This window comes from Balaenoptera physalus (assembly GCF_965194825.1).
Source record: "Balaenoptera physalus genome assembly, chromosome: X".
Lineage (NCBI taxonomy): Eukaryota > Metazoa > Chordata > Mammalia > Artiodactyla > Balaenopteridae > Balaenoptera > Balaenoptera physalus.
Window position 1 is genome coordinate 15,388,334 of NC_138903.1, and position 25,634 is coordinate 15,413,967.

Consider the following 25,634-nt stretch of genomic DNA (forward strand, 5'->3'; position numbering starts at 1 on the left):
GCTGAGTCAAAAGACGACACATCTTTTCTGACTCCAGATTCAATATATCATGTGTTAACTATGTGTGTCTTTTATAGAGAGCACACAACTCATTATAAACGTCTTGGCTTTGGGAGTGGAAAGGTCCTTGGAAAAGAATTCCTTTTGGCTTGCAGGCTCATGTATTTATTCCTTCTTTGTTGGCCCAATAAAGGGCATCACTTCTCTACCTATGAAGATACTAATTAGCAAGTAAGTAATTCTAAGTGCAGTGCAGTGGAGGTGGTATGTGGGACCTTTTGTAAGTATTTTTAAATTTTCCATCATTGCTGATGATCTCTAAGTAAATTTTAAGAGACTAACCTCTACCTAGGAGAAGAGATTTATTAGCATGTGTAACTGGGTGTCATGTGCTAATTACCTTACTGCTTCATGGTTTAACCAAGCCAAGGGCATCTGTCCAAGAGGACCAGAGAGTCTCTGTGCACCATAATGGAAACAGAAAGAACCCTTTCCTCTTACATCCAGTGGCTGTATGCAGTGTCTCCTGAATAGAAAGGTGATTTTCACATGCTTTTTCTGATCTGCCTCTCCCACTCCAGCTCCACTTTCTTCCCTGGAATGTCAAAGGTACCTGTGTTCATAACATCACATCTGTAGTTTGAGCAGGAATGAAGGGACTTTAAAACACTGTATTCATCTTTGTGGGTAGAGTGCCTTCCTTCCTCTCCATTTTCCTGCTTTCAAGGAACCAAGAATACCAAAAGCCTGATACTCATGTCTTCCCTGTAACCAGCCTCACCTGGTTCTCTGCAAATAATGAAAATAGCTTTGTGACAATTCACCCTTTTCTGAATCTTTGAAGTATTCCTTAGCTATCCATCTGGCTCTCCTGAAAGATCAAATTCCTTATTTCTGATCGGTATTATCTTTTCTATACGTTAACTTGTTGGCAAACATGTAAAACTGCCAGTGTCTCTTTAAGGGGTGTGGGGCTGACGAGGCAAGGGTGGAGCCAGGCTCCCACTCTGATTTAAGCTCAGGCATGCAAGTCTTGAAAACTGGCACAAAGGTGTCATGACTTGGTGATGGACTGGTCATTTTCAGCCCAGGTTTGCTGGAAAACAGGCGCTTTACCACTGTCTGAGAACATCATGGCCCCTCTGGTAAAGCTAACCTTGGGGTTGATCTAATTATTAGACTGCGCTATTGAGCTGGTTTTTGTAGAGCAAAACAGTTGAATATCACTAATTTAGTATTGTTCAATCTAATACCTACCTTGTTAACTCAGCATCTATAACTAGTGCTACTCAATGTGCGGTCTGCTGACTGGGCACGTCAGCATCCCTGGGAAACTTGGTCTTTGCTCCCTGGGCCGAAGCGTTTCTGGCATCCCAGAATTAAAATGGCTACTTTCTTAGATGACAGGTGAAAAGCGTGTGTTGTGAGTTTCGGGTTTTGTTTTCGGAAGGACAACCTGATAGATGTGATAGATAGCAAATAAGCACTGAGAGAGATGAAGGGCGCAGCGGCCAGGCTGAACGTTGCCAAGGGAAGTGCATGGACCCGGGGTCAGGCGACCTAAGCTTTGTCTTTGCCTCTGCCAAAAATCAACTCTGTGATCTTGGGTCATATCTTTGAACCTTGATTTCCTCCTCAGTACCTGAGAGGGGTGGCCTAAACAGTAGCTTTCAGTGTGTTGACTGCTGCCCAGAGCAAGAAATACATGTTTACATCACACCCCGGCATACACACATACAAATGCACACATGCGTGACAGAACCAAGAGCGTCACGAAACACTACATGAGGTGCATTGTGGTATTTTCTATTCTACTCTCTTCTATTTCATTGTTTAAAAAATGCTAGTCTTGATCTGCTGAATGGATTTCACAGTCCACTAAAGGGTCACGCCCTGTGGTTTGAAAAGACACAGAACGCCATAATTTCCGAGGTCTCTTCAGTAGTAGAATCCAATGACTCTGCTAGATGCCTAAAGGAATTTTCTGACAATAGCTGAGCTGTGACAGATGGCTACGTGCTTACATTCTGGAGGAAGTGCATGGTGTAGAACATGGCAGCAGAATGACCCACAGATAAACAAGAAAATTATAAACCGTTTCCAAGGAGAACATATAGTGCTGCAGCTCTGACAGTGACTCAGAGAATTAGGATCTCTAAGTCATTACACTGAATGCTGCCCAAGTCAACCAGTATCAGAGACCAGGGACATCCAACCTGTCAGAGAGGTCACAGGCTCCCTGGTTGTAGGCAGCTTTCTTTTCAGTTTCCAGATTGTAAGACACCCCCCACCCCCCACCAAGAGTGATCTCTAGTAGCCTCATTTTTGTTTACAAAAATGAAGACAGGAAAATAAAGAAAACAGGAAGTTGGAGAGCTCCAGACTTTCGTCTTTTGAACTCGGACCCCAATCCTGGCTTCTTCATCTTCTTCTGTTCCCACCGCAGGAAGGGGAACTAATATTTAGTAAGTAGGGACCTGTCAAGGACTTTATCATCTCCCTGGATCCTAAGAACCATTCTGTGAAGGCTCTAGGATCCCCACTTACAGAGGCCCAAAGATTTCAGTCACTTGCTCTGGATCCACTGCTGCTGTGCTGAATCCCCATCGTTCCATCCCAGAGCCCAGGGTCTTTCCCCCAGTGCATCCTGCCATAGCTTGAATACAGAGTCTTTCTTGGGGGGATGATGCAACCTCATTTAATTTTGGTGACTGGTAGAAAGCAGAGGCATAAACAGAGCAGACAGGACTCCGTCAGACAGCAGGAAGGCCAAACCCTGATTTGTAAAGATGGGGAACTTGAATCCTGGGAACGTTCAGTGACTTGCCCACGGGCACAGAACTGCAAGTAGAACCCAGGCTTCTGGTGATCTTTCCACAGGATGTCGAACATTGAAACAACAGCAGCAATAATTAAACAGTACTCCTAGTGTGAAGCATCATTTCGTTTTAGAAGTTAGTTAGAGAAATATTTATATGGGAAAAACCGTTCTGGCTCCTTTTCGTGCATAAATAAATACACAGCCACATTCTCCTATTCTGTGGGTGCTAGAACTTGTCAGGAAGCCTAGATTTTTCTGATGCTGAGGGGTCCATGTTGGATGCTTTGTCCACAGTGGGGAACAAGTCTGAATTATTGTGGTTCTGCGGAAAAGGAAGCCCAGCAGGGACAGACTGTGGGCACCTGGCTCTGGCGCTGGGTTGTTCAACAGGTAGCAGGAGCCTTGGTGCTCCCTCCTCCACACTGCCAAGCAGAGTTGGTGCGGGGAAGGAAGGGAGGGGGGAAGGGAGTGAGGGAGGGAGAGAATGAATAGTTTCGAGTGGTGAAATCCCCTCCCTTGCTCCCTAACGGATCTGGGAAGTCAGGCAGTAGCACCAGAGACCCTGAGTAGATTTCCATTTTGCTTACCAAGCTGGTGACTGCTGAGGATCGGCTGCAGCCTAGCAGGGACCCAGAGAGCAAACCGCCGACATATCTGTGATGCAGTTTCAGATGCTCATTAATATAGTGATGTGCTAAACATGTTCCTTGCTGCTTTCTGTCAGAGGGCATTGGGATGGATGGTTTGTGTTCCCAGCAAGAAAGCGGTGTGATGGGGGTGGGTGTGATGGGTGGAAGGGCAGGAAGGAAGGTTCACGTGGGTAGTTAGTCCTGTAGACACTCTAAGAACATTTAAAGAAATCTCTTCCCCTCCCCTGAAGGGGTAGAAATTCCATGTCAGAGTCACTTTGCACATTTTTCTGAAATTTTCACGACATGTAACATTCAGACTTTGATTTCAGCTGTCACCTTCCCCTTTTAAATTCTTGAGAGCCTGGGAAAAGGAAGAAGGAGTAGCTTCTGGAGAGAGCCAGCGGCAGGTGTGGGGCCTCGGGGTAGAGGGGCCTTCTAGGAAGAGAGGCCAAGAATAAGCATTTTGCACTCCTCTTAAGGGCAGTAAAGCTTTAAGGGAGTGATACGCTCATGAGGCCAGGAAAGGCAGTACTGAACAAGTACCAACCCTAGACTGGGGGCTGGAGAGGCATGGCGCAAGATTGTATTCGCCCTTGATTTTTACCCCTTCCCAACAATTCCTAAAGCCGAGCCTCTACCTGTCCTTAGAAGTGAACCTGGGGACTTCCCTGGTGGTCCAGTGGCTAAGAATCTGCGCTCCCAATGCAGGGGGCCTGGGTTCGATCCCTGGTCAGGGAACTAGATCCCGCATGCACGCCGCAACTAAAAGATCCCGCCTGCCGCAACTAAGACCCGGCACAGCCTAAATAAATAAATACATACGTACATACTTAAGAAAAAGAAAAAAAAAGAAATGACCCTGGCCTTTCCAAGAGAGGGGCAGACAGCAATCTTCCTCAGTTTCCAAGTCAGCTCATTTCAGATGAACCCAGTGACCATATCCATGCTGTCAATACATCACTGCGAGTCAAGGTCTAGACAATCCCATTATCTTCAGAGTTTGACAGGGGGATCAGCTAAGTTCAGTCTAGAAAGACTTTTCACTGCCCTGTGGACGTTTCCTACAATGGCATTTTCTTTCAGCAGTTTGGTTTTATGGTATCTGTTTGTAGTGCTGTTTGTATTTCTGGAATACGACACATCTCCTGGGCACTTTGTGAAAGATTCACTCAGTTCTTGGTTACACCTAATGCTATGGATGACAGAGTAGCAGTTATGAATCCTTTATTTATTTATTTTTTTGAGAAGCACTAGATACTTTTCATGTGGCAGACAGCCGCTTCACATCCCCCAATCAGCCTTAGTTTAGGCAAATTTATCTCAATATTGGTTTGGGAAAAAACAGCAGCTTGGAAGCCAGAGACGGTTTCTAATCCCAGATCTTCTACATGCCAGGTGTGTGACTTTGCAAATTTACTCACTTTCCCTGGGCTTCTGTTTCCTTATTGGTAAAATGGGAGCACTACTTTAATCTCTGGGTGGTGTGAAGATACCATGAATATAACACACCTGGCGTAGTGCTTAGCATATGGCTGGAGCTCCCTGCAAGAGCCTACAGTCTTGGACAGGAAAAGATACGTGCACATAACCTTTTTCCTGTGTAGGGGATAAAAACAAGACATATAGCCCTATTTCCCATTGTCACCTGTGCCATTATCTGCCCCTTCCCTGGGAGGAGTAACAAAGGAAGGAGAGGACAAATACCAGGCAAGGCAAGCAACTGGCTCTGGGGAAGCAGATAAAATAGTGGGAGGGTGTATTCCTTTTCTAACATCATACAACAAATTGCCACAAACTTAGCAGCTTAAAACAGTGCCCATTTATGATCCTGAAATTTCTGTGGCTCAGGAATCTGGGCACGGGTTAACTGGGTCTTTTGCTCAGCATCCCCTTGGCTTGCCATCAAAGTTTTGGTTGGGGCTGAGTTCTCATCTGAGGCTCAGGGGCCTCTGGGTTGTTGGCAGAATTCAGTTCCTTGAGGTTTGTGGGACTGAGGCCCTCAGCTCCTAGAGGCCCCATTGCTTGCCACCTGGCCTTCTCTACAATGTGGCAGTTTGCTTTTTCAAGGCCAACAGGAGAGTATTGCTGCTTCTGCTTGTCTTTTTTTTTTTTTTAAGGGCTCACCTGATTAGGCCAGATACACCACACTGATTATCTCCCTTTTGATCAACTCAAAGTCAACTGAAGAGGGATCTTAAAATCCCATAATTCACAGATTCCACCTACACTCAAGGGGAGGAGACTATACAGGTTATGTACACGAGAAGGCAGGAATCTTGGGGGCTACCCCAAGAATTCTGCCTACCGGACAGTTCCCTGGGTATACCCAAATAAGCTGAGGAGAAACCTTCTTGCTTCTCTTTGTATTATTTTTATGAAACCAAACATTAAGTAAGAGCACCAAACCTACTATCTTGCATGGCTCAGCCAGGGTGAAATTGTTAAATAGGGAAGAAAAAGGGGCAGGGTGAACCTGAAGATGTGGGACAACCTTGCAATGGCAGTGGCACAGCGAGCTTATGAATGAGTGGATTCAACTTTTGTTGAACTGTTATTGAGGAAAAGGAATCGATTTTTTAAAGAAGGAAAATGGGATAGTTTTCCCTAGAAGAGCTCCATTAGTGCCTGTCTGCCTGCCTGCCTCTGGTGGACACACAGTACTAGGTGATGCTCTGTAACCAAAGGACAAAACTGAAAGCAAAAGCTGTTCCCCACACAAAGATGGAGGGGCCACGGCCACTCAACCTCGTTTCTGAGGGGCTATCAAAATATAAGACCCTGAGCGTCTGGTCTGTGGTGCTGAGGGAATGAGGGGCTATAAGACTCTCTGGTCTACCCCCAAGTCACCTGGGTCCAGCCGCAAATCCTGGCTTCTGCCTTCCTGCTGAAAGGATGAGCCTGGGAGAGGAGGTGCTCAGAAGTCCCTCTACTTCAGGGAAATACCCACTGAACCTTCTGCCTCTTCTTTCCACCAGGCAAGCTTTCTGCTCTGTCCCTTCTCCCAGCTGTCACTAGCAGATGAATTCACAGCCATCTCCGTTGAGTCTGGTAATGACCTCTGCCCTGTTGGGTGGGAGCTGACCTCTGCATCCAAGGAGAGGCTGACTTTTCAATCAGTCCTGGTCACTGAACCACAGCATTCCTCTGAGGGGGGGCTAAATAAAGGCTCTGTCTTCAGCACTTCCCCCTGCTTTACACATGAGAGAAGGAGAGCTCTGATCCAGATGTGGCCCACCCTTTCTACCCCAAGGCCTCCCACACCTCATCTGAGGCCTGAAGAGGCCTCAGGACTCAATGACCCCTGACTGGTTCGCCAAGCACTTACGGTTTCCAATGAAAGGGCTGAGGTTATAGAGTAACGCAAGAAAGAAAAGTTGCTGCCTTTATTCTTGGCCCCATAGAACTTTCCCCTAAAAATACTCTTCCCCTACCCAGGAAGATAATCCTGGGATCTCTAACCCTTGGGCTTGAAGTCTTCTTGGAGATAAAACACCAAGTGAGAATAAATCTAGGTCAAAGGGAGTAATCTGCTCTGTAGCTGAGGGTGAGAGAATATAACAGATAGATAGTACACTCTGGTTATGGTTGTGTACAATACAATAGCTACCTGTGGCTATTTAAATTTAAATTAAATAAAATTAAAAATTAAAGGTACTTAGTAGCCAGTGTGGCTAGTGGTTACCACACTGGACTGTACAGCTAATACAGCATTTCATCATCACAGAGTTCTATTTGATGGCACTGTTTTAGAGGCATAGATAGCACTGTCCCTTTGACCCTGTCCATGTGCTGTTTCTTTAGCATCTTTGGAAATATGTCCTTGTTTCTACTGGTGGTCCTTGTGGTTATGATGTATTATTCTAGGGGGGAAAAAAACACAACACTGCTAAAGACTGCTTAAGAAAACAAAACCAAAACCAAAAACAACTGCTGTAAATGCAGTGCCGGGGGAGGGGGGGGATTAATTATCAAAAGGCTGCGTTTTTCCCAATTTTCTTTCTTCTATTCCCGCCCCCCCTTCTACAAAAGTATCTATCTTCCCTTCTTTTACATTTGCCTTCCTGCTTTATCTGTAGAGCGTCATGTTTTATGTAAGGCTTCTCAGACGAAGTGAAATGGTAGACCAGATTTCAAAAAGAAAAGGATCGGACGGGAACCAAAAGTTTGTTTGGGGCACAGGAATAAACAGTGGGACAGAATGCCCCCAAATCACACCCTGGGAAAAAAAGGAAAAGCAGAAGGAGAGGACGAGACTGGGAGATGCAGGGTAGGTCTGGTCCAGATAGTAGGTCTGGAGGGTAAAGCAGACTGGGGCAGTTCTCGCCATTCCTGAGGCTGGCAGGCTGCCCAGGTGCTCAGGAGTTCCTCTGTGCAGTAACTTCCTAATCAGACTCTTCCTGCTTAGGAACAGTGCCTTCCATAAGAATTTATCTTTGACTCACGGGTGACCTCCATCTTAGGCTCAGTGTGTGCATGAAGAAGACATACTGGGTGAAATGCTGTGTTTGGGGGAAGGAGGCCTTCTTCCTTGATCTCTTGGAGGAGTCGCAAGGACCGTGTCCCTCTCTTCACCAGCACTGTCTGTGGTTTCCCTCCCTTAACACCAATCACCCCTTAATGGGTTCTTTAATGCCTGTGCTCTTCTCTGGGCAAAACTAGGGAAGCTAAGCAATGCTTTGAAAGATGGCAGACAGTGGAGATGGCAGGCAAGTAGAGGGCAGGATAATGTTCAACAGTGAGGGTCGGGGGCCGGGGGTCACAGGAGACAGAAAGCAGGGCAAGGGAGAGGCAAAGTTCAAGTGGGCATCGGGAGCAGGTGTGCAGAACTATAGTTCTGAGGGCCTGCGGCCAGAAGACTGGAGCTGGGGCAAGCTTTTCCACTCACTCCTGAGGCTCTTCTCTGCCTTCTTGGAAGGCAGGACCTCACCCCACCCTGAAGCATGGCTGGCCAGGGGCTTGTCCAGGTTCACGAACAACTGTGTCAGAGAGTGAGAAGTGAGGGTGTAGAGAGGAAACTGGCTGGTCTCGGACAGATGGTTGGTGTCCCGGGGTCTCCCATCCCTTGGCTTGGGGGCAAAGGTTGTCCTATCTGTATTGTAAACTTCAAACCTTTCTCCAGCCTTAAGCAAGTTCCTCTTGTGAACGCAGCAGTCTGGATTTCTACTCCACTCCACCCAGACTCCACCCCTGTCCCGCCCCAGGCTCTGCCAAGTGCACAACTGAAAGCTTCGGATGGATAATGCCCTGTTTTCCTCTTTTGTCTTGCAGCCGTCTCCAACCTGGACATCGAGAGCAAGCTGAGCGTGTACTACCGTGCACCGTGGCACCAGCAGAGAAACATCTTCCTCCCGGCCACCCGGCCGCCCTGCGTGGAGGAGCTGCACCGCCACGCCCGGCAGAGCCTGCAAGCCCTGCGCAGAGGTGACTGATCTCGGGCTTGGGGGCATTTCGGGGAGAGAACCTGGAGCTCGTCCCATCAAGGGGTTGTTTTCTGTCCCATCAGTCCCAACACCTCCCCTTGTTATATAGCAAGTACTTTGAAATGCTCCCTTTTCTACCCTGAAATGAAATCCATGGGTAATATAACCTGCCTATTGATGTAACTAAAAATAGCATTATGGCCTGAATATGATAATAAAGAGAACTTAAGAGGAAAATTATTTATAATAATAATATTTGCAATATGCAAATACCCAGGCACGGCTGCACTAGAAGACATAATGAAGAAGTCAGATGTTTGTGCCTATCAAAAGTAGGTTTGGATTAAGTAAAGACAGAAGTCATTCTGAACACAAAGCACAGAGAAATGAAAGAGTCAGGGGGCAGGAGGACACAACCATAGAAACTGGTGCATTCAGCACATATTATAGGTGAGCAAAAAAAAAACCCTCTGGATTTTAATTAAAAGAGAATTAGCTTTGACTCAGAAGTAGGTTCTAGGCTTTTCCCTTACAAGAAATTCTGGCGGGATATCTGTGGGACCTGGGGCACTGTTTCAGTGTTCAGGACTGTACTATGCATTGTAGGATGGCTGTCATCCTTGGTTCCAGCCCAATCATCTAACAAACAACCAGGACCTTCCCCAGGGGGGTTCTGCTGCTGCTGTTGAGAACCAGTGATCTGGTCCATTCTACAGCAGAGCACACGGAGCCCTAGAGAGGTCAGGACACTTGCTGAGGGTCACAGGAAGCAGGTTAGGTACAGTGCCAGGACCCCGACCCAGGCCTCCAGACCCCCCCAGCCAGAGCTCTGTTTTCCTCCGCGCCATACACTGTGTGTCCTAGGGAAATAAATATTTCTAGTTCTAGTTCTCTCACAGTCCTGAGAAAGCCGGAGGTAGGCACACAGCATTCAAGGTAGAAGATACAGCCTCTTCTTCCACTGGTTACTTTTCAGTGCCTTAAAGCCACTCTAATTAGGACAAAGGAGATTAAAAACTGGCATCATCCTTTTTAGAGCCCCCTCCGTTGGTGTCAGAAGTTGGCATGCCAGCTTTTTTGGCCTTTAGAGTTTTGCTATGGAGACACATGGGGTCTGTACATTCAGTGTCTTTGTTCCAAATTCCCTATGCTCCTTTAAGGAATGGTATTTTGCGAGAGTATTAAAATTCAAGTAAAATATTTTTATGTCACTATCAAGATGGAGAAATAAAATGACAAATGTTGTTTTCAGCTGTTTTCTTCCTCATGTGTATGACTCCTCCCTTTTGCCCATCCCTTGTCTGTCTTTCTTCCCTTTAATGAAAGAGCTAACCTACTAATATCCTTAATGCAATTGTTTCTAAAAATTCCCCTTGGTTATTAGTAGCAGATACTGTGACCCTTATAATGAAAGGTGACAGTCAGTATCCTCTCAACTATCGCTGGCATTCTTACTATTCACTTCAATTTTATAGTTGGCTGAAAAGTTCTTTACCAAATTTTTAGTGCCAGCCACCTTCCAGAAAGCTTCATTAACACTCTTACCGTTCCTCTGCAGCCTGGATTAGGCGCCCTTGCCATAATCGCCTGTGCATCATCCCATTGTGCCACTTATAAGCTTGCATCATAACTAACCACTTACTTACGGGCCTGTCTTCTACCATTAATCCATGAGCAACTCAAGGACAAGGATGATATCTTGTAAATTTTCTTTTTGGCCACACCACGCGGCTTGTGGGATCTTAGTTCCCTGACCAGGGATTGAACCCCGGCCCTCGGCAGTGAGAGCACAGAGTCCTAACCACTGGACCGCCAGGGAATTCCCATAAATTTTTTTTATTCAAAGCATTCAGCATGACCCTGACATAATAGTAGGTCCTCAATGAATGTTTGTGCAACTGAATCAAATTCTGCAGAAAACTGGTTGAGTACTGAGGGCAGAGAATGACGACAGAGGAATCTAATCATCATTCTCACTAAATACTTTCTCTGATCCCATCATTAGAGAGAGAGCTTGAGTAATGTTAGCCCTTTAGACATAATTATTTTTATCCCTTTATTATTATTCATAAGTCATCTCTGATTAGATTTTTCCAGATTCAACCAGATAACATTAAGCTGCTCGTAAGCTATCACATTTCACTGTGTTGTCAGGTTTGGACTTAACGGCAGAACTAAGGAACAGCAAGCGCCAATATCAATTTTCGCAGAACTTCCTCCTGGGGGCTGAGAGATGGATATGGGGCCTCCTGGGGTTTGTAAGGAAGACGGAGGAGCTGCATCTTGCCCTCCACAGACAGGCTTGCTTTGTGGTTGTCTCAATAGCAAATCTTGGGTGTAATAGTTTTAATAGCACTGCAGAGAGCCATAAACAGGAATTATAGGCATCATAGAATTAAAAACATGCAGTGTAGAATTAAAATTAGAAAGTGACTTTTTTTTTTTTTTTTTACCCTTGTCCAAGAAACAGTAGCTTAGTAGTGCATTCATCAGAATACCACTTCTGCCATCTGGTGGCCATGACTAATTCTGACCTATCCCTATCAGACAAGGCCTTGCTCACAAATGAGCTTCCCCGTAGGTTCTCTATTTGGACAGCTGGAGTGTCCTGGCTTCCACCAGGAGGGAGTGGATGATGATGAAGCACAGACAAGCTAGGCTGTGGTGGCAGCGGCAGTGTGCTCCTTTTGGAAATGGGGCTATAAGCAGGGAGCTGGCGGACTGAGATCAGAACCGAGAAATTGGCTGTCTTCAAGATCTGCTCAATAGCAAACCCCTCAACAAAGTCTCTTGAGGGCCAGGCACTGTGCTACACCTAGGATTCAGAGAGCAACAGTATGTGGTCCTTGCCCACAAGGAATTCCTGGTCTAGTGAGGGAGACAGACAGGCAAGTAACCAGGTAATTTCAACACAGTGATATGGGGGCTCAGAGGAAAGGCACTAATGAATGATGCCACGGAGCTTCAGGGAAGGCTCCTCAGAGGAAGCAGCATCTTAATGGGTTTCAAGTTATTTAGACTCTGATTCCTCTTTTTTTCCTTTATTCTTAGCAGTTCTTTATGCTCAGAGCCAATAATGGCTGGAAGTGATGCCAATGTTTATGTTTGTGAGACAGGGAGAGAGAGATTACTGAGGCTATAAAGAGAGATTTATATATTTCCTTTCCTTTCAAGTTTCAGGGCTGGGGTCTAAATTTCATTGGTCTAAGGGAATAAGCACCAAGAGTCGACTGCAGTTTCAGGCTCTAGCTGACGAATGTTCTCACACCACCACCAGAAAGAAGTATTAGGGACGCATTAATCTACCTGCCTACTCCCGGCCTGGGGCAAATGAAAGGGTAGGAGGGGAGAAATTGAATGGGAAATTGAGTTGATATCTCCCTCCAGACTCCTCCCTTCCTTCTACCTTTTCCTAACTAGTGACATCTATATTTTACTCTTCATTATGCATTTAAGAATATAAAAGCTTTTCCTTACACTGCCCATTTAGAAAAGCCCACTGTTTCCTTGCAGAGAAAAATGTGGGGGGTGCTGGAGGTGGGCACTTTAACATGGAAGACATTTATCTCAAAAAGACTTCTTGGAAGGGAGACCAAGGTGGCAGAGTAGGACATGGAGCTCACTTCCCCACTACAAATACATAAAAAAATACAGCTACATCTGGAACGATTCTCACAGAATACCAGCTGAAAGCTGTCAAAGATCTCATACAACCAAAGCTGCAAGAAAGATCCCCACATAACCGGGTAGGACGAAAGGAGAGAAAAACAAAAAAGGAATCAGGATGGGACCTGCACCCCTGGGAGGGAGCTGTGAAAGAGGAAGGGTTCCCTCACCCTGGGAACCTCCTTCGCTGGCTGGAAGGTCCGCCAGGACAGGGGAGCTGCAGGGGCCTGGAATTTGCAAGAGAGGAGTGTGCCCGGGCTGACTTGCTGCCAAGCAAGATACAGAGGGACCGGCTGACAGCTGCCGTGCTGCCACACTTCCCAGCCTGAGATGCGTGCACAGCTCGTGGGTGCTGAAACTCAGGCTTCAGTGGACAGACACGGGAAGACGACTTGCTTTGGCTGCGCAGAGACATCCTGAAGAGCCTGGAGTGTGGTCTGGGCTGCAACTGGGGGTGCACACAGGACGGGGCACAGGTCTGCCAAAGGACCCCATTATCGACGCATGAAGGGCTGGGTACGGGTCCACCATAGACACCTCATTGTCAGTATGCTCACTGCGGGGTGCGGCTCCAGCCACGCCAGACTTTGGGAGCACGCACGTACCAGGGCTAACATCAGAGCCAATTATCAGCACTCCCACCATGGGGCGCAGCTCCGGCAGGCTTTGGGAGCTCATGCTTTGTGAACCTGCACACTTCAAAGGCAAGGCTGACACTGGAGCCAATTATCAGTGCTCCCACAGCCGAGACGGGTCTCAGGGCGGCACCAGCAGCAGCGGATTTTGTGGGTGTGCACACCGGGTGGCAGGAGGCCTCACAGAGTCACAGGTCCTGGCAGAGAGCCCCTGAGGAGGAACACACGACGGCTCCCAGAGGGGGTGCTCCGGTCCCGCCTACCTCACACGGCAGCTGAGAACCAGATCTCAGGGCCTCTAACTCCAACAGCTGGGGAGTAGACCCTGCCCCTTGACAGGGCTGTGACAACCACAAAGCAAAGACGAGGCCCCACCCAACATACAGTGCAGGCTCTGGCCAGCACAACACCAAACACACCCCCCCATCGAGGGTGGATAATGGCCAGCACATGCCGAGGAAAGATGTGGCGGGCATCCATACCAAACAGAGCCCTCACACCAAAAATACTGGACTCACACAGTCTACACCAGGACACTCCCACATAAAAACAGCCTTTCAAGACCACAGTAGATAACTGTTTCTCCTAAATTCGTGGAGTTAGAGAAATATAAGTAAAACGAAAAAGCAGAGGAACTACTCCCAATTTAGAAGAATAAGAGAAATCCCCCGAGAGAACGATGAAACAAACCTCGCCAGTCTACCAGGCCCTGAGTTCAAAAAGGAGGTAATAAAAATGCTAAAGAACCTAAGAAACACTACTGATAGAAATGTAGATCACTGTAACAAGGAACTATTCAATAGAAACCATAAACAGGAGCCAATCAAAATTAGACAACTCAATTGCCAAGATAAAAACCGAGCTAAAGTCAATAAACAGCAGACTAAATAAGTCTAAATAGCAGAATGAATAAGTCATCTGGAAGATAAAGTAACACAAACCACCCAATCAGAACAGCAGACAGAAAGACAAGTGAAAACAAAGTGAAAGCAACATACGAGATCCATGGGATAATATAAAGTGTGCCAACCTACACATAATACGGAATCCAGAAGAAGAAGAAAGAGAAAAAGGGATCCAAAATGTACCTGAAGAAATTCTGGCTGAAAACTTCCCAAACCTAAAGAAGGAAACAGATATCCAGGTACAGGAATCACAGGCCGTCCCAAACAAGATGAACCCAAACTGATCCACACCAAGACACGTAATTAAAATGGCAAAAGTGAACGATAAAGAGAGGATTCTAAAGGCAGCAAGAGAAAAACAGAGTCATTTACAAGGGAATATCATAAGGCTATCAGCTGATTTCTCTACAGAAACTTTGCAGGCCAGAAGGGAGTGACAAGATATATTCAAAGTTCTGAAAGGAAAAAACCTGCAACCTAGGATACTCTGCCCAGCAAGATTATCATTTAGAATAGAAGGAGGGAGAAAGAATTTCTCAGACGAGCAAAAACTAAAAGAATACAGCAATACAGCAATACTCATGAAAAGATATTCAACATCACTAATTATTAGAGAAATGCAAACCAAAACTACATTGAGGGCTTCCCTGGTGGCACAGTGGTTGAGAATCCACCTGCCAGTGCAGGGGACACGGGTTCGATCCCTGGTCCAGGAAGATCCCACATGCCGCGGAGCAACTAAGCCCGTGCACCACAACTAATGAGCCTGCGCTCTAGAGCCCGCGTGCCACAACTACTGAGCCTGCGTGCTGCAACTACTGAAACCCACGTGCCTAGAGGCTGTGCTCTCAAGAGAAGCCACCGCAATGAGAAGCCCACGCACCGCAACGAAGAGTAGCCCCCACTCGCCGCAACCAGAGAAAGCCCGTGAGCAGCAACGAAGACCCAACACAGCCAAAAATAAATAAAATAAATTTATAAAAATTAATAAATAATAATAAAAAAAACCGCATTGAGATATCACCTCACACCAGTCAGAATGGCTATCATCAAAAAATCCACAAACAATAAATGCTGGAGAGGGTGTGGAGAAAAGGGAAACCTCCTACACTGCTGATGGTAATGTAAATTGGTACAGCCACTATGGAGAAGAGTATGGAGGTTCCTTAAAAAACTAAAAATAGAGCTACCGTATGATCCTGCAATCCCACTCCTGGGCATATATCCGGAGAAAAACATGGTCCGAAAGGATACATGCACCCCAATGTTCATCGCAGCACTGACAATAGCCAAGACACGCAAGCAACCTAAATGTCCATCAACAAAGGAATGGATAAAGAAGATGTGGTGTATATATACAATGGAATATTACTCAGCCATTAAAAAGAATGAGGTAATGCCATTTGCAGCAACATGGATGGACCCAGAGATTGTCATGCTGAGTGAAGGAAGTCAGACAGAGAAAGTGAGATAGCATATGATATTGCTTATATGCAGAATCACTAAAAAATGATACAAATGTACTTATTTACAAAATCAAAACAGACTCACAGACTTAGAGAACAAACTTATGGTTCCAGGGCAGGGGTGGATAGTTAGGGAGTTTGGGATGGACATGTACACACTGCTATACTTAAAATGGATAACCAACAAGGACCTACTGTGTAAAACAGGGAACTCTGCTCAATATTATGTAACAACCTAAATGGGAAAAGAATCTGATAAAGAATAGATACATGCATATGTATAACTAAATCACTGTGCTGTACACCTGAAACCGTCACAACATTGTTAATCAACTATACTCCAGTATAAAATAAAAAGTTAAAAAAAAAAAAGAATATAGAAATACTAAACCTATCCTAACAGAAATACTGAAAGGTCTTCTTCTCTAAACAGAAAAGAAGCAAGAATCTATAGGAAAGGGAAAATCACAACAGGAAAGGCAAATATATAAAAGGATTGAAGATCACTTAAATAAGCCAGTACATAAATTTAAAAACAATCAAAAAATTTGTGAAAGCAATTATAACTATAAGGAACAACAAAAGGATAAACATGAAGATGTAAAAGAGGACATCAGAATCACATAATGTGGGGGAGGGGAGTAAGAATATGTAGTTTTTTTAGAATGTGTTTGAGCTTACATGACTATCAGTCTAAAGCAAGAAGATAACAGTTATGGTTTAACATACTTGAAAACCAGGGTAACCACAAATTAAAAACATACAGTGGTCTCACAAAAGCCAAAAAGAAAGGAACTCAAGCATAATACAAAAGAAAACCATAAACTACAAAAGGAAAAACAAAAAGAAGAAAGGAACAAAGAAGAAATACAAAGTCAACTGGAAAACAAGGTTTAAAATGGCAGTAAATACATACTTATCAATAATTACTTTAAATGTCAATAGACTAAACGCTCTGATAAAAAGACACAGACTGGCATACTGGATAATAAAACAAGAACCTACAATCTGCTGCCTATAAGAGACCCACTTTAGGGTGAAAGACATGCATAGATTGAAAGTGAGGGGATGGAAAAAGATATTTCATGCAAATGGAAATGACAAGAAAGCGAGGGTAGCAATACTCATATCAGACAAAAGAGACTTTAAAACAAAGGCCATGAATAAAGACAAAGAAGGACCCTGTATTAATGATAAAAGGATCATTATAAGAAGAGGATGATATTACACTCATTAACGTATATGTATGCAATATAGGAGCACCTAAATACGTGCAACAAATACTAACAGACATAAAAGGAGAAACTGATGGGAATACAATAGTAGCAGGAGATTTTAACACCCCACTGACATCAATGGACAGATCTTCCAAACAGAAAATCAGTAAGGCAACAGAGACTCTGACACATTAAAACAGACTTAATTGAGATCTACAGGACACTACATCCAAGAAAACCAAAATACACACTCTTTTCAAGTACACATGGAACATTCTCTAGGATAGACCACATACTAAGACACAAAACAAGCCTCAACACATTTAAGAGAAAAGAAATTATCTCAAGCATCTTCTCTGACCACAATGGCATGAAACTAGAAATCAACCACAGAAAGAAAAATGAGAAAAAAATGATTACACAGAGACTAAACAACATGCTACTAAAAAAAACAATGAGTCAACAATGAAATCAAAGAGGAAATTTAAAAAATACCTCAAGACAAAGGAAAATAAAAACACAGCCATCCGAAATCTATGGGATGCAGTCCTGAGAGAGAAGCTTACAGCAATACAGGCCTTCCCCCAAAAATAAGAAAAATCTCAAACAACCTAACCTTCCACCTAAAAGAATTAGAAAAGAACATACAACTCCTAAAGCCAGCAGAAGGAAGGAAATAAAGATCAGAGAGGAAATAAATAAAATAGAATTAAAAATAATAAAAAAGTCAATAAAACCAAGAGCTGTTTTTTGAAAGGGTAAACAAAATCGATGAACCTCTAGCCAGGCTCACCAAGAACAAAAGAGAGAGGACCCAAATAAACAAAATAAGAAATGAAAGAGAAACAACAACCAATACCGCAGAAGCGCAAAAAATCATAAGAAAAAAACTATGAACAGTTATATGCCAACAAAATGGACAACCTAGAAGAAACTGACAAGTTTCTAGAAACATACAGCCTGCCAAAACTGAATCAAAAAGAAACAGATAATTTGAACAGACAGATCACTAGAAGTAAAATAGAATCTGTATAAAACAACAACAACAACAACAAAAAACCTCCCTGCAAACAAAAGTCTAGGACCAGATGGCTTCACTGGGGAATTCTACCAAACAAAAAGAAGAACTCATACCTATCTTTCTCAAACTATTCCAAATGACTGAAGAGGAGGGAACACTCCCAAAATCATTTTATGAAGCCACTATCACCCTGATACCAAAACCAGACAACGATACTACAAAAAAACAAAATTACAGGTCAGTATCTTTGATGAATATAGATGGAAAAATCCTCAACAAAATATTAGCAAACTGAATCCAACAACACATAAGAAGGATCATACACCACGATCAAGTTGGATTCGTTCCAAGGTCACAAGGATGGTTCAACATACACAAATCAATCAACGTGATACACCATATCAACAAAAGACAAAAACAACATGATCATCTCAAGAGAAGCAGAAAAAGCATTTGATAAAATTCAACATCCATTCATGATAAAAATTCTCACCGAAGTAGGTACAGAGGGAACATATCTCAACATAATAAAATCCATTTACAACAAACCCACAGCCAATATAATACTCAACGGTGAAAAGGTGAAATCCTTCCCACTAAATTCTGGAACAAGACAAGGATGCCCACTCTCACCGCTTCTATTCAACATAGTATTGGAAGTCCTAGCCACAGTAGTCAGACAAGAGAAAGAAATAAAAGGTATCCAAATTGGAAGGGAAGAGATAAAATTGTTATTGTACGCAGATGACATGATACTCTATATAGAAGACCCTAAAGACTCCACACAAAAACTGTTAGAACAAATAAATGAATTCAGCAAGGTAGCAGGATACAAGATCAATATACAGAAATCTGTTGCATTTCTTTACACTGACAATGAAATATCAGAAAGTAAAAAAACAATCCCGTTTATAGTTGTGCAAAGGGCTTCCCTGGTGGCACAGTGGTTAAGAATCCGCCTGCCAATGCAGGGGACATGGGTTCGAGCCCTGGCCCGGGAAGATCCCACATGCCGTGGAGCAACTAAGCCCGTGCGCCACAACTACTGAGGCTGTGCTCTAGAGCCCGCGTGCCACAACTACTGAGCCCCCGTGCCACAACTACTGAAGCCTGCACACCTAGAGCCTGTGCTCTGCAACAAGAGAAGCCACCGCAATGAGAAGCCCGTGCACCTCAACAAAGAGTAGCCCCCGCTCGCCGCAACTAGAGAAAGCCCACACGCAGCAATGAAGACCCAAAGCAGCCAAAAGGATAAAATAAATTTAAAATAAATAAATAAATAAATAAAATTGTGCAAAAAATAAATAAATAAATAAAACCTAACCAAGGAGATGAAAGACCTATACGCTGAGAACTATAAAACACTGATAAAGGAAACTGAAAATGATACAAAGAAATGGAAAGCTATGCCATGCTCTTGGATTGGAAGAATTAATATTGTTACAACAGCCATACTACCCAAAGCAATCTACAGATTTCATATGATCTCTATCAAATTACCCATGATATTTTTCACAGAGCTAGAACACATAATCCTAAAATTTATATGGAACTACAAAAGACCAAGAATTGCCAAGGCAACTCTGAGGAAAAAGAATAAAGCTGGAGGCATAACCCTTCCCAGATTTCAGACAATACTGCAAAGCTACAGTAATCCAAACAGCATGGTACTGGCACAAAAACAGACATATAGATCAAAAGAACAGAATAGAGAGCCCAGAAATAAACCCACACACCTACAGTCAATTAATCTTCAACAAAGGAGGCAAGAATATACAATGGAGAAAAGACAGTCCCTTCAGCAAGTGGTGTTGGGAAAGCTTGACAGCCTCATGTAAATCAATGAAGTTAGAACACAACCTCACACCGTACACAACAATAAACCTAAAATGGCTTAAAGACTTAAACATAAGATATGACACCATAAAACTCCTAGAAGAGAACATAGGCAAAACATTCTCGGACATAAATCATAGTAATGTTTTCTTAGATCAGTCTCCCAAGGTAAAAGAAGTAAACGCAAAAATAAATAAATGGAACCTAGTCAAACTTATAGGCTTTTTCACAGCAAAGCAAACCGTAAACAAAATGAAAAGACAACCTACAGACTGGGAAAAAATATTTGCAAATGATGAGAACGACAAGGGCTTAATTTCCAAAATATACAGACACCTCATACAACTCAATATCAAAAAACAAACAAACAAACAACCCAATCAAAAACTGGGCAGAAGACCTAAACAGACATTTCTCCAAAGAAGACATACAGTTGGCCAACAGGCACATGAAAAAATGCTCAACATCGCTAATTATTGGGAAAATGCAAATTAAAACTACAAGGAGTTATCACCGCACACCAGTCAGAATGGCCATCATCAAAAAGTCTAAAAATAATAAATGCTGGAGATGGTGTGGAGAAAAGGGAACCCTCCTACACTGTTGGTGGCAATGTAAATTGGTGCAGCCACTATGGAGAACAGTATGGAGGTTCCTTAAAAAACTAAAAATAGAGTTACCATATGATCCAGCAAACCCACTCCTGGGCATATACCTAGACAAAACTATAATTCAAAAAGATACATGCACTGCTATGTTCACTGCAGCACTATTTACAATAGCCAAGACATAGAAGCAACCTGAGAGTCCATCAATAGATGAATGGATAAAGAAGATGTGGTGTATATACAATGGAATATTACTCAGCAATAAAAAAGAATGAAATATTGCCATTTGCAGCAACATGGATGGACCTAGAGATTATCATACCAAGTAAGTCAGACAGAGAAAGACAAATATTATATGAGATCACTTATATGTGGAATCTAAAAAAAAAAATACGAATTCATTTACTGACCAAACAGAAACAGACTCATAGACATAGAAAACAAACTTATGGTTACCAAAGGGGAAAGGGGAGGTGGAGGGATAAATTAGGAGTATGGGATTAACAGATACACAGCACTATATATAAAATAGATAAACAACAAGGATTTACTGTATAGCACAGGGAACTATATTCAGTATCTTGTAATAACCTATATTGGAAAAGAATCTGAAGCTGTATGCCTGAAACTAACACAATATTGTATTCCATTGTTTTTTTTTTCCTTAATTAATTAATTTATTTATTTATTTTTGGCTGCATTGGGTCTTCATTGCTGCGTGCGGGCTTGTCTCCAGTTGCGGCGAGCGGGGGCTACGCTTTGTTGCGGTGTGTGGGCTTCTCATTGCGGTGGCTTCTCTTGTTGTGGAGCATGGGCTCTAGGCATGTGGGCTTCAGTAGTTGTGGCTCGTGGGCTTGGCTGCTCTGTGGCATGTGGAATCTTCCCGGACCAGGGCTCGAACCCATGTCCCCTTCATTGGCAGGCAAATTCTTAACCACTGCCCCACCAGGGAAGTCCCACAATATTGTAAATCAACTATATAGTTATTTTTTTTTTAAAGTCTTCCTGATGAACAATGGCTATGGTGGCAGTTTAGCAAAGACCACCTGTGTGGGGATGAGGACTTTTCTCTGGTTGTGAATGGGAGTCAACATTTGTCTAAAGAATCCCAAGCAAAGGTAGATGAGAAATACTGCCACATTTTCCTGACACAGACAATGTCGGCAGTTGAGGCAGGGAGGCCCACAGACAGGCCGATCAGACATGGACAGAAATCAGAAGGCTCAAGAGTGCTCAGGTACTGGTTTAGAGTACAGCACACGGACTACAGCAAAGAGGAAAGGGGCCAGCATTAGGGCGGCCAGTGTAAATAGGCGACAGGACCAGAGAAGGACCTAACAGCGAGGGCACAGCGAGGGCACTAACTAACTACACAGCCCATGGGAAAGGTAGGGCTTTAGAGTGCACTCTGCTGTTACAAAAGCAGACCTTAATGAAAGCATTAATTTGTTCTTCCTTTCAGTCACTCCACAAACATTTATTGAGAACCCACTATATCACAGGCACAGCAGGGCACTGCGACAGAAAGCTGAATATAATCTCTGTTGTCCAGGGGCAGCCTTCTATAAAAGAGGCAGACATCTAGAGAGATCCTGATTTTTATCAATACAATGACAGAGATGAAATGGCCACTGGCACTACAGGACCTTCAGAGAAAGGGCATCTGACGCCACCTGAGAGGGTCAGTGTAGTTAGCTGTTTCCTAACACGGGTAAAAGAATTAGTGTCTTATGAGTAGCCAAATATTCTATATTATCAATGTCCAAAGAATTAGAATGTGATAAAATATAATTATAATCAAATACTATCAAATCCCAGCAGTCTTGCTCTGATGAGCGAGGTGTGTTTGGACCTTCTAGAGCTTACAGGTCAAGAAGTGGCCAAGAGCAGAGCCCTGGGGCCAAGTGTGTACCACTGACAGCTCGGCAATGACTTAGCCTCCCTGACTGGTTTAGGCATCTGCACAAGAGGGACACTATCAGTGCCTACTTCGTGCAGTTGTCAAGATAATGCACCTAAAAGCTTTTGCAAAGCATCTTTGATGCATGGCAATTGCTCAATAAATATTGGGCATCATAATTATTATCGTAGATGTGCTGAGTAATGGCAATTTTAAACAACAGAAGACAGATTAAGACATCTGCTGCACAAATTTCTACCTTGGTCATATTGGGTGGGAGTCACGAGATTTCAGGCCCTAGGCATGAGTGTGGGCTGGGTTTTGGCAGGCAGGGCAGCCTTTGGTGTGGCCAGTATGTTGGGTAGGATGTGCTTTGGGGCTCACTGAGACACCCAGAAAGCTAAGCTGTGCTCTTGATGTCTCAGTGATTCTTGTCAATGAGTCAGGACCACTTCATCGCACACATGGAAATTTCTTGGTTTTTCCCAGTAGTACCTTTATTCCTAAATCAGACAACTGTCACCATTGGGATTTCTTTACTTTCTTAGGAACCCAGGATTTGAAAGCCATCTGAGTGTTGTGGGTGACAGAGCTTTAGATGGGTGCAACGGTGTGCAGGCCACAGGCTCTGTTTTTAAAAAATGTAATAAATAAATGAATAAGGCCCCGATGTGTAGGACTCTCCAGTTTCTGTGATATAAATACTCCCACCGTAGCCTATTTCAAGCTACCAACAGTTTAAAAACTGGCTCGCAAAATTCCTGAACACATAGCAATCCGGGCCCCTGAGCCAATGTGAGCTGCCTCCATCACCCACTGGATGGCTGTGAGCATCTGTCGCTACCACTCTCTGGGAGGCTCTGGTGTGTCTGTGCCTACGGTCCACTCCAGGACTGATGTCAGCAGATCTTGCACCATTGTTCTAGATTTTTTTTTTTTTTTTTGCTCATGTTGTTTTGAAACGAGGCATGTTGAGAAATATACTACTTTTTCCAAAGTTAGAGTGAACCATCTTGTACAATGATTATGAGATGAACCCACTGAAATGTAGGTGTCCAACTTCATATGAAGTGAAAGTTTAGTTCAGAACCATTCTGAAAAGCTTATTTGGTATACAAATGAGCTGGATTAGCAAAAACTCACTTTTCTCCAGCCTTTTGCTCATCCTCCCAAGGCGGAAAGAGAAATTGAAAATGCCAAGTATGTTTCTGTATTATTGCTTTTTCTGCCCCCAGAACACCGGAGCCGGAGCGATCGCCGGGAGCAGAGAGCTGCTGCACCCCTTTCCGTAGTAGCTCCTCCACTGCCCGCCTATCCCCCAGCTCACAGCCAGAGAAGACGCGAACTTAAGGACCGGCACTTCTTAACGGTGAGCTAGATGGCCAGGCGGCAGCCCTGTACCTGCTCAGCGGGAAGTATGAGTGGGTCTTGGGCGTCAGTTTCCCTCCTCCTACTGAAGGAGACTGGGCTGCCTGAAAGAGCTAATCATGGGCATTTGAAAACTGAATTTTTCCCCTTTCATTCTTGAAAGGAATGCCTCTTTTTGGGGGAATAGAGTGGGGATACAGATTTTTTTTTAATTTAATCGGCTGCACAATGCAGTAAAGCAACAATAGTTAAGGACTCTAAAATCAGGGAAATTAGGAATATTGGATTAGCAGATACACACCACTATATATAAAAAAGATAAACAACAAGGATTTATTGCATAGCACAGGGAACTCTTTTCAATATTTTGTAATAACCTATAATGGAAAAGAATCTGAAGAAAAAAATATATATCAAACTGAATCACTGTGCTGTATACCCGAAACTAACATAATATTGTAAATCAACCATCCTTCAATAAAAGATAAAATAAATAAAATAAAATCGGGGGAAAAATTGCTTCAAATCCTAATTCTTCTGCATACAAGCTGAAAGATTTAGGGCAGGTTACTTACGTTCCTTGCCCTCAGTTCCCTCATCTGTAATATGGGGATATTAATAGTAACTAGCTTATAGGGTTTGAGGGTTAAATGAGATAAGGCATGGAAAGAACTTAGCACAATGCCTGACATAGAGTAAGACCTCAGTAAATGTTAACTGCTGCAACCACTACTATTATTACTAGTCAGGTGATAGCATGGCTGACTAGGTAGGGTGAACTGAGAAAGAACTTACATGATGTGAAAAATTACCATTTGAAGATGAATCATCTCATAATTTCATGCTTCCCCCATTCTATAAGGGAGGGTGCTCTTCTGAGTAACCAGTTACCAGAGTGATGTCATCACCACTGGTGACGTCAGCCTTGCCTGGGTGGGTGTGGCTGTAACTCAGCTCAAGCCCCCAAGTATGGATCAGAGATGATGAAGCTGAGACCAGCTCAGAATACCTGGAAACACCATTACCCCAGGTGTGCCTTCTGAGGCCTCAGTGGGGACAGGTGAGCACTTTGTGCCTCTGAGTAGGGCATCACTGAGGTGAGAGACTATGGTTTCTGTGACCAAATCAGCCCACACAGCCTGCCTGAATGGGTAGACCCCTGCTCCCTTGTCATGCCAGTTTGAGGCCCTAAGTCTAAAGAAGTTACAATAGTGTAGGTAGAAGTTGAGGTTTTTATTTGAAACTAAGGTTGTATGTATGATTATAAACCCTGTACCCTTATGGCCTTTACAATATGCAAATTAGATGCAAAATATTTGGGTCACATGATGCCAGACACCAAGCTGAGAACAGATTTCATCTAAAAGACTCTCATGATATATCCAGATAAAACAGTGAGTGATATTGAACAGTACACAGACATTTTTCCTACTCGTGGCTGGACAGTAGGCTTCATGTCCCTCAGGCTCATCAAGTGTCCTAAGTGCCATGTCAAACTCACCATACTGCTGCAATGCAGCCCAGGGATAAGAAAGGAAGGTAAGAGTCTCTTATGGCTTTCTAGGTCTTTATATAGAGCAGTTACAACATGCTAGTGATTTGTCATAAAAGCCCCTGCTCGACAAAAGTTCCTATTAAGCTCAAATCTGCTTGCTGAAGCATTTGCTTTTAATGAGGCATTTTCTGCATAAAAATGCTAAAAATATTTTTCCCATTCATTATAATATGTTTAGTGGCTCATTAAGTTGGCTTTCTTGGCAGGGGGCGGTGGGAGAGAAGAATGTTAAGCATTTACAGAAATGACATAAAAATATTACCCTTTGTCTTAATCTGCATAATTTTTAATAATGTCTAAATACCAAAATAAGACTATAGGAAAAAGCTTAAAATAATGAATAGCAATGAGGGTGCTTCATTTTCCCAACAAACATTAATAAGAGGTCATACTTATGTAAACCAGAAAATTTACCCATCTCAATAATATTTAGTATTTCGAAGTAATTTGGGGAAATTTTAACTGTTTCATTTGTTTGATTGAGTTTCGGTCACCAAGGTCATTGGAAGATTTCCATTCAAGTTGAATCCCTCAGACCTGGAGCTGACTCAGACTAGAACACAGTTCTATACATTAAGCTTACA

At 43.5% G+C, this 25,634-nt stretch overlaps 1 protein-coding gene and 1 long non-coding RNA gene across 14 annotated transcripts in view; one reads left to right on the forward strand and one right to left on the reverse strand.

The window, feature by feature from the left end:
* NHS (NHS actin remodeling regulator) overlaps positions 1-25,634 on the forward strand; it is a 364,785-nt gene that overhangs the window by 295,868 nt on the left and 43,283 nt on the right. For all 8 annotated transcript variants that reach the window (XR_014258910.1, XM_082446923.1, XM_082446920.1 and 5 more), the window contains exons 2-3: positions 8,722-8,874; positions 23,363-23,496. Coding sequence is in view for 7 of the 8 variants with exons in the window: in XM_082446923.1 (XP_082303049.1) it covers positions 8,722-8,874; positions 23,363-23,496 (287 nt within the window). In the remaining variant the exon portion in view is untranslated. The remainder of the gene's footprint in view (positions 1-8,721; positions 8,875-23,362; positions 23,497-25,634) is intronic.
* The window catches only part of LOC309652979, a 95,839-nt gene that overhangs the window by 26,287 nt on the left and 43,918 nt on the right, over positions 1-25,634 (reverse strand). The window lies entirely within an intron of this gene.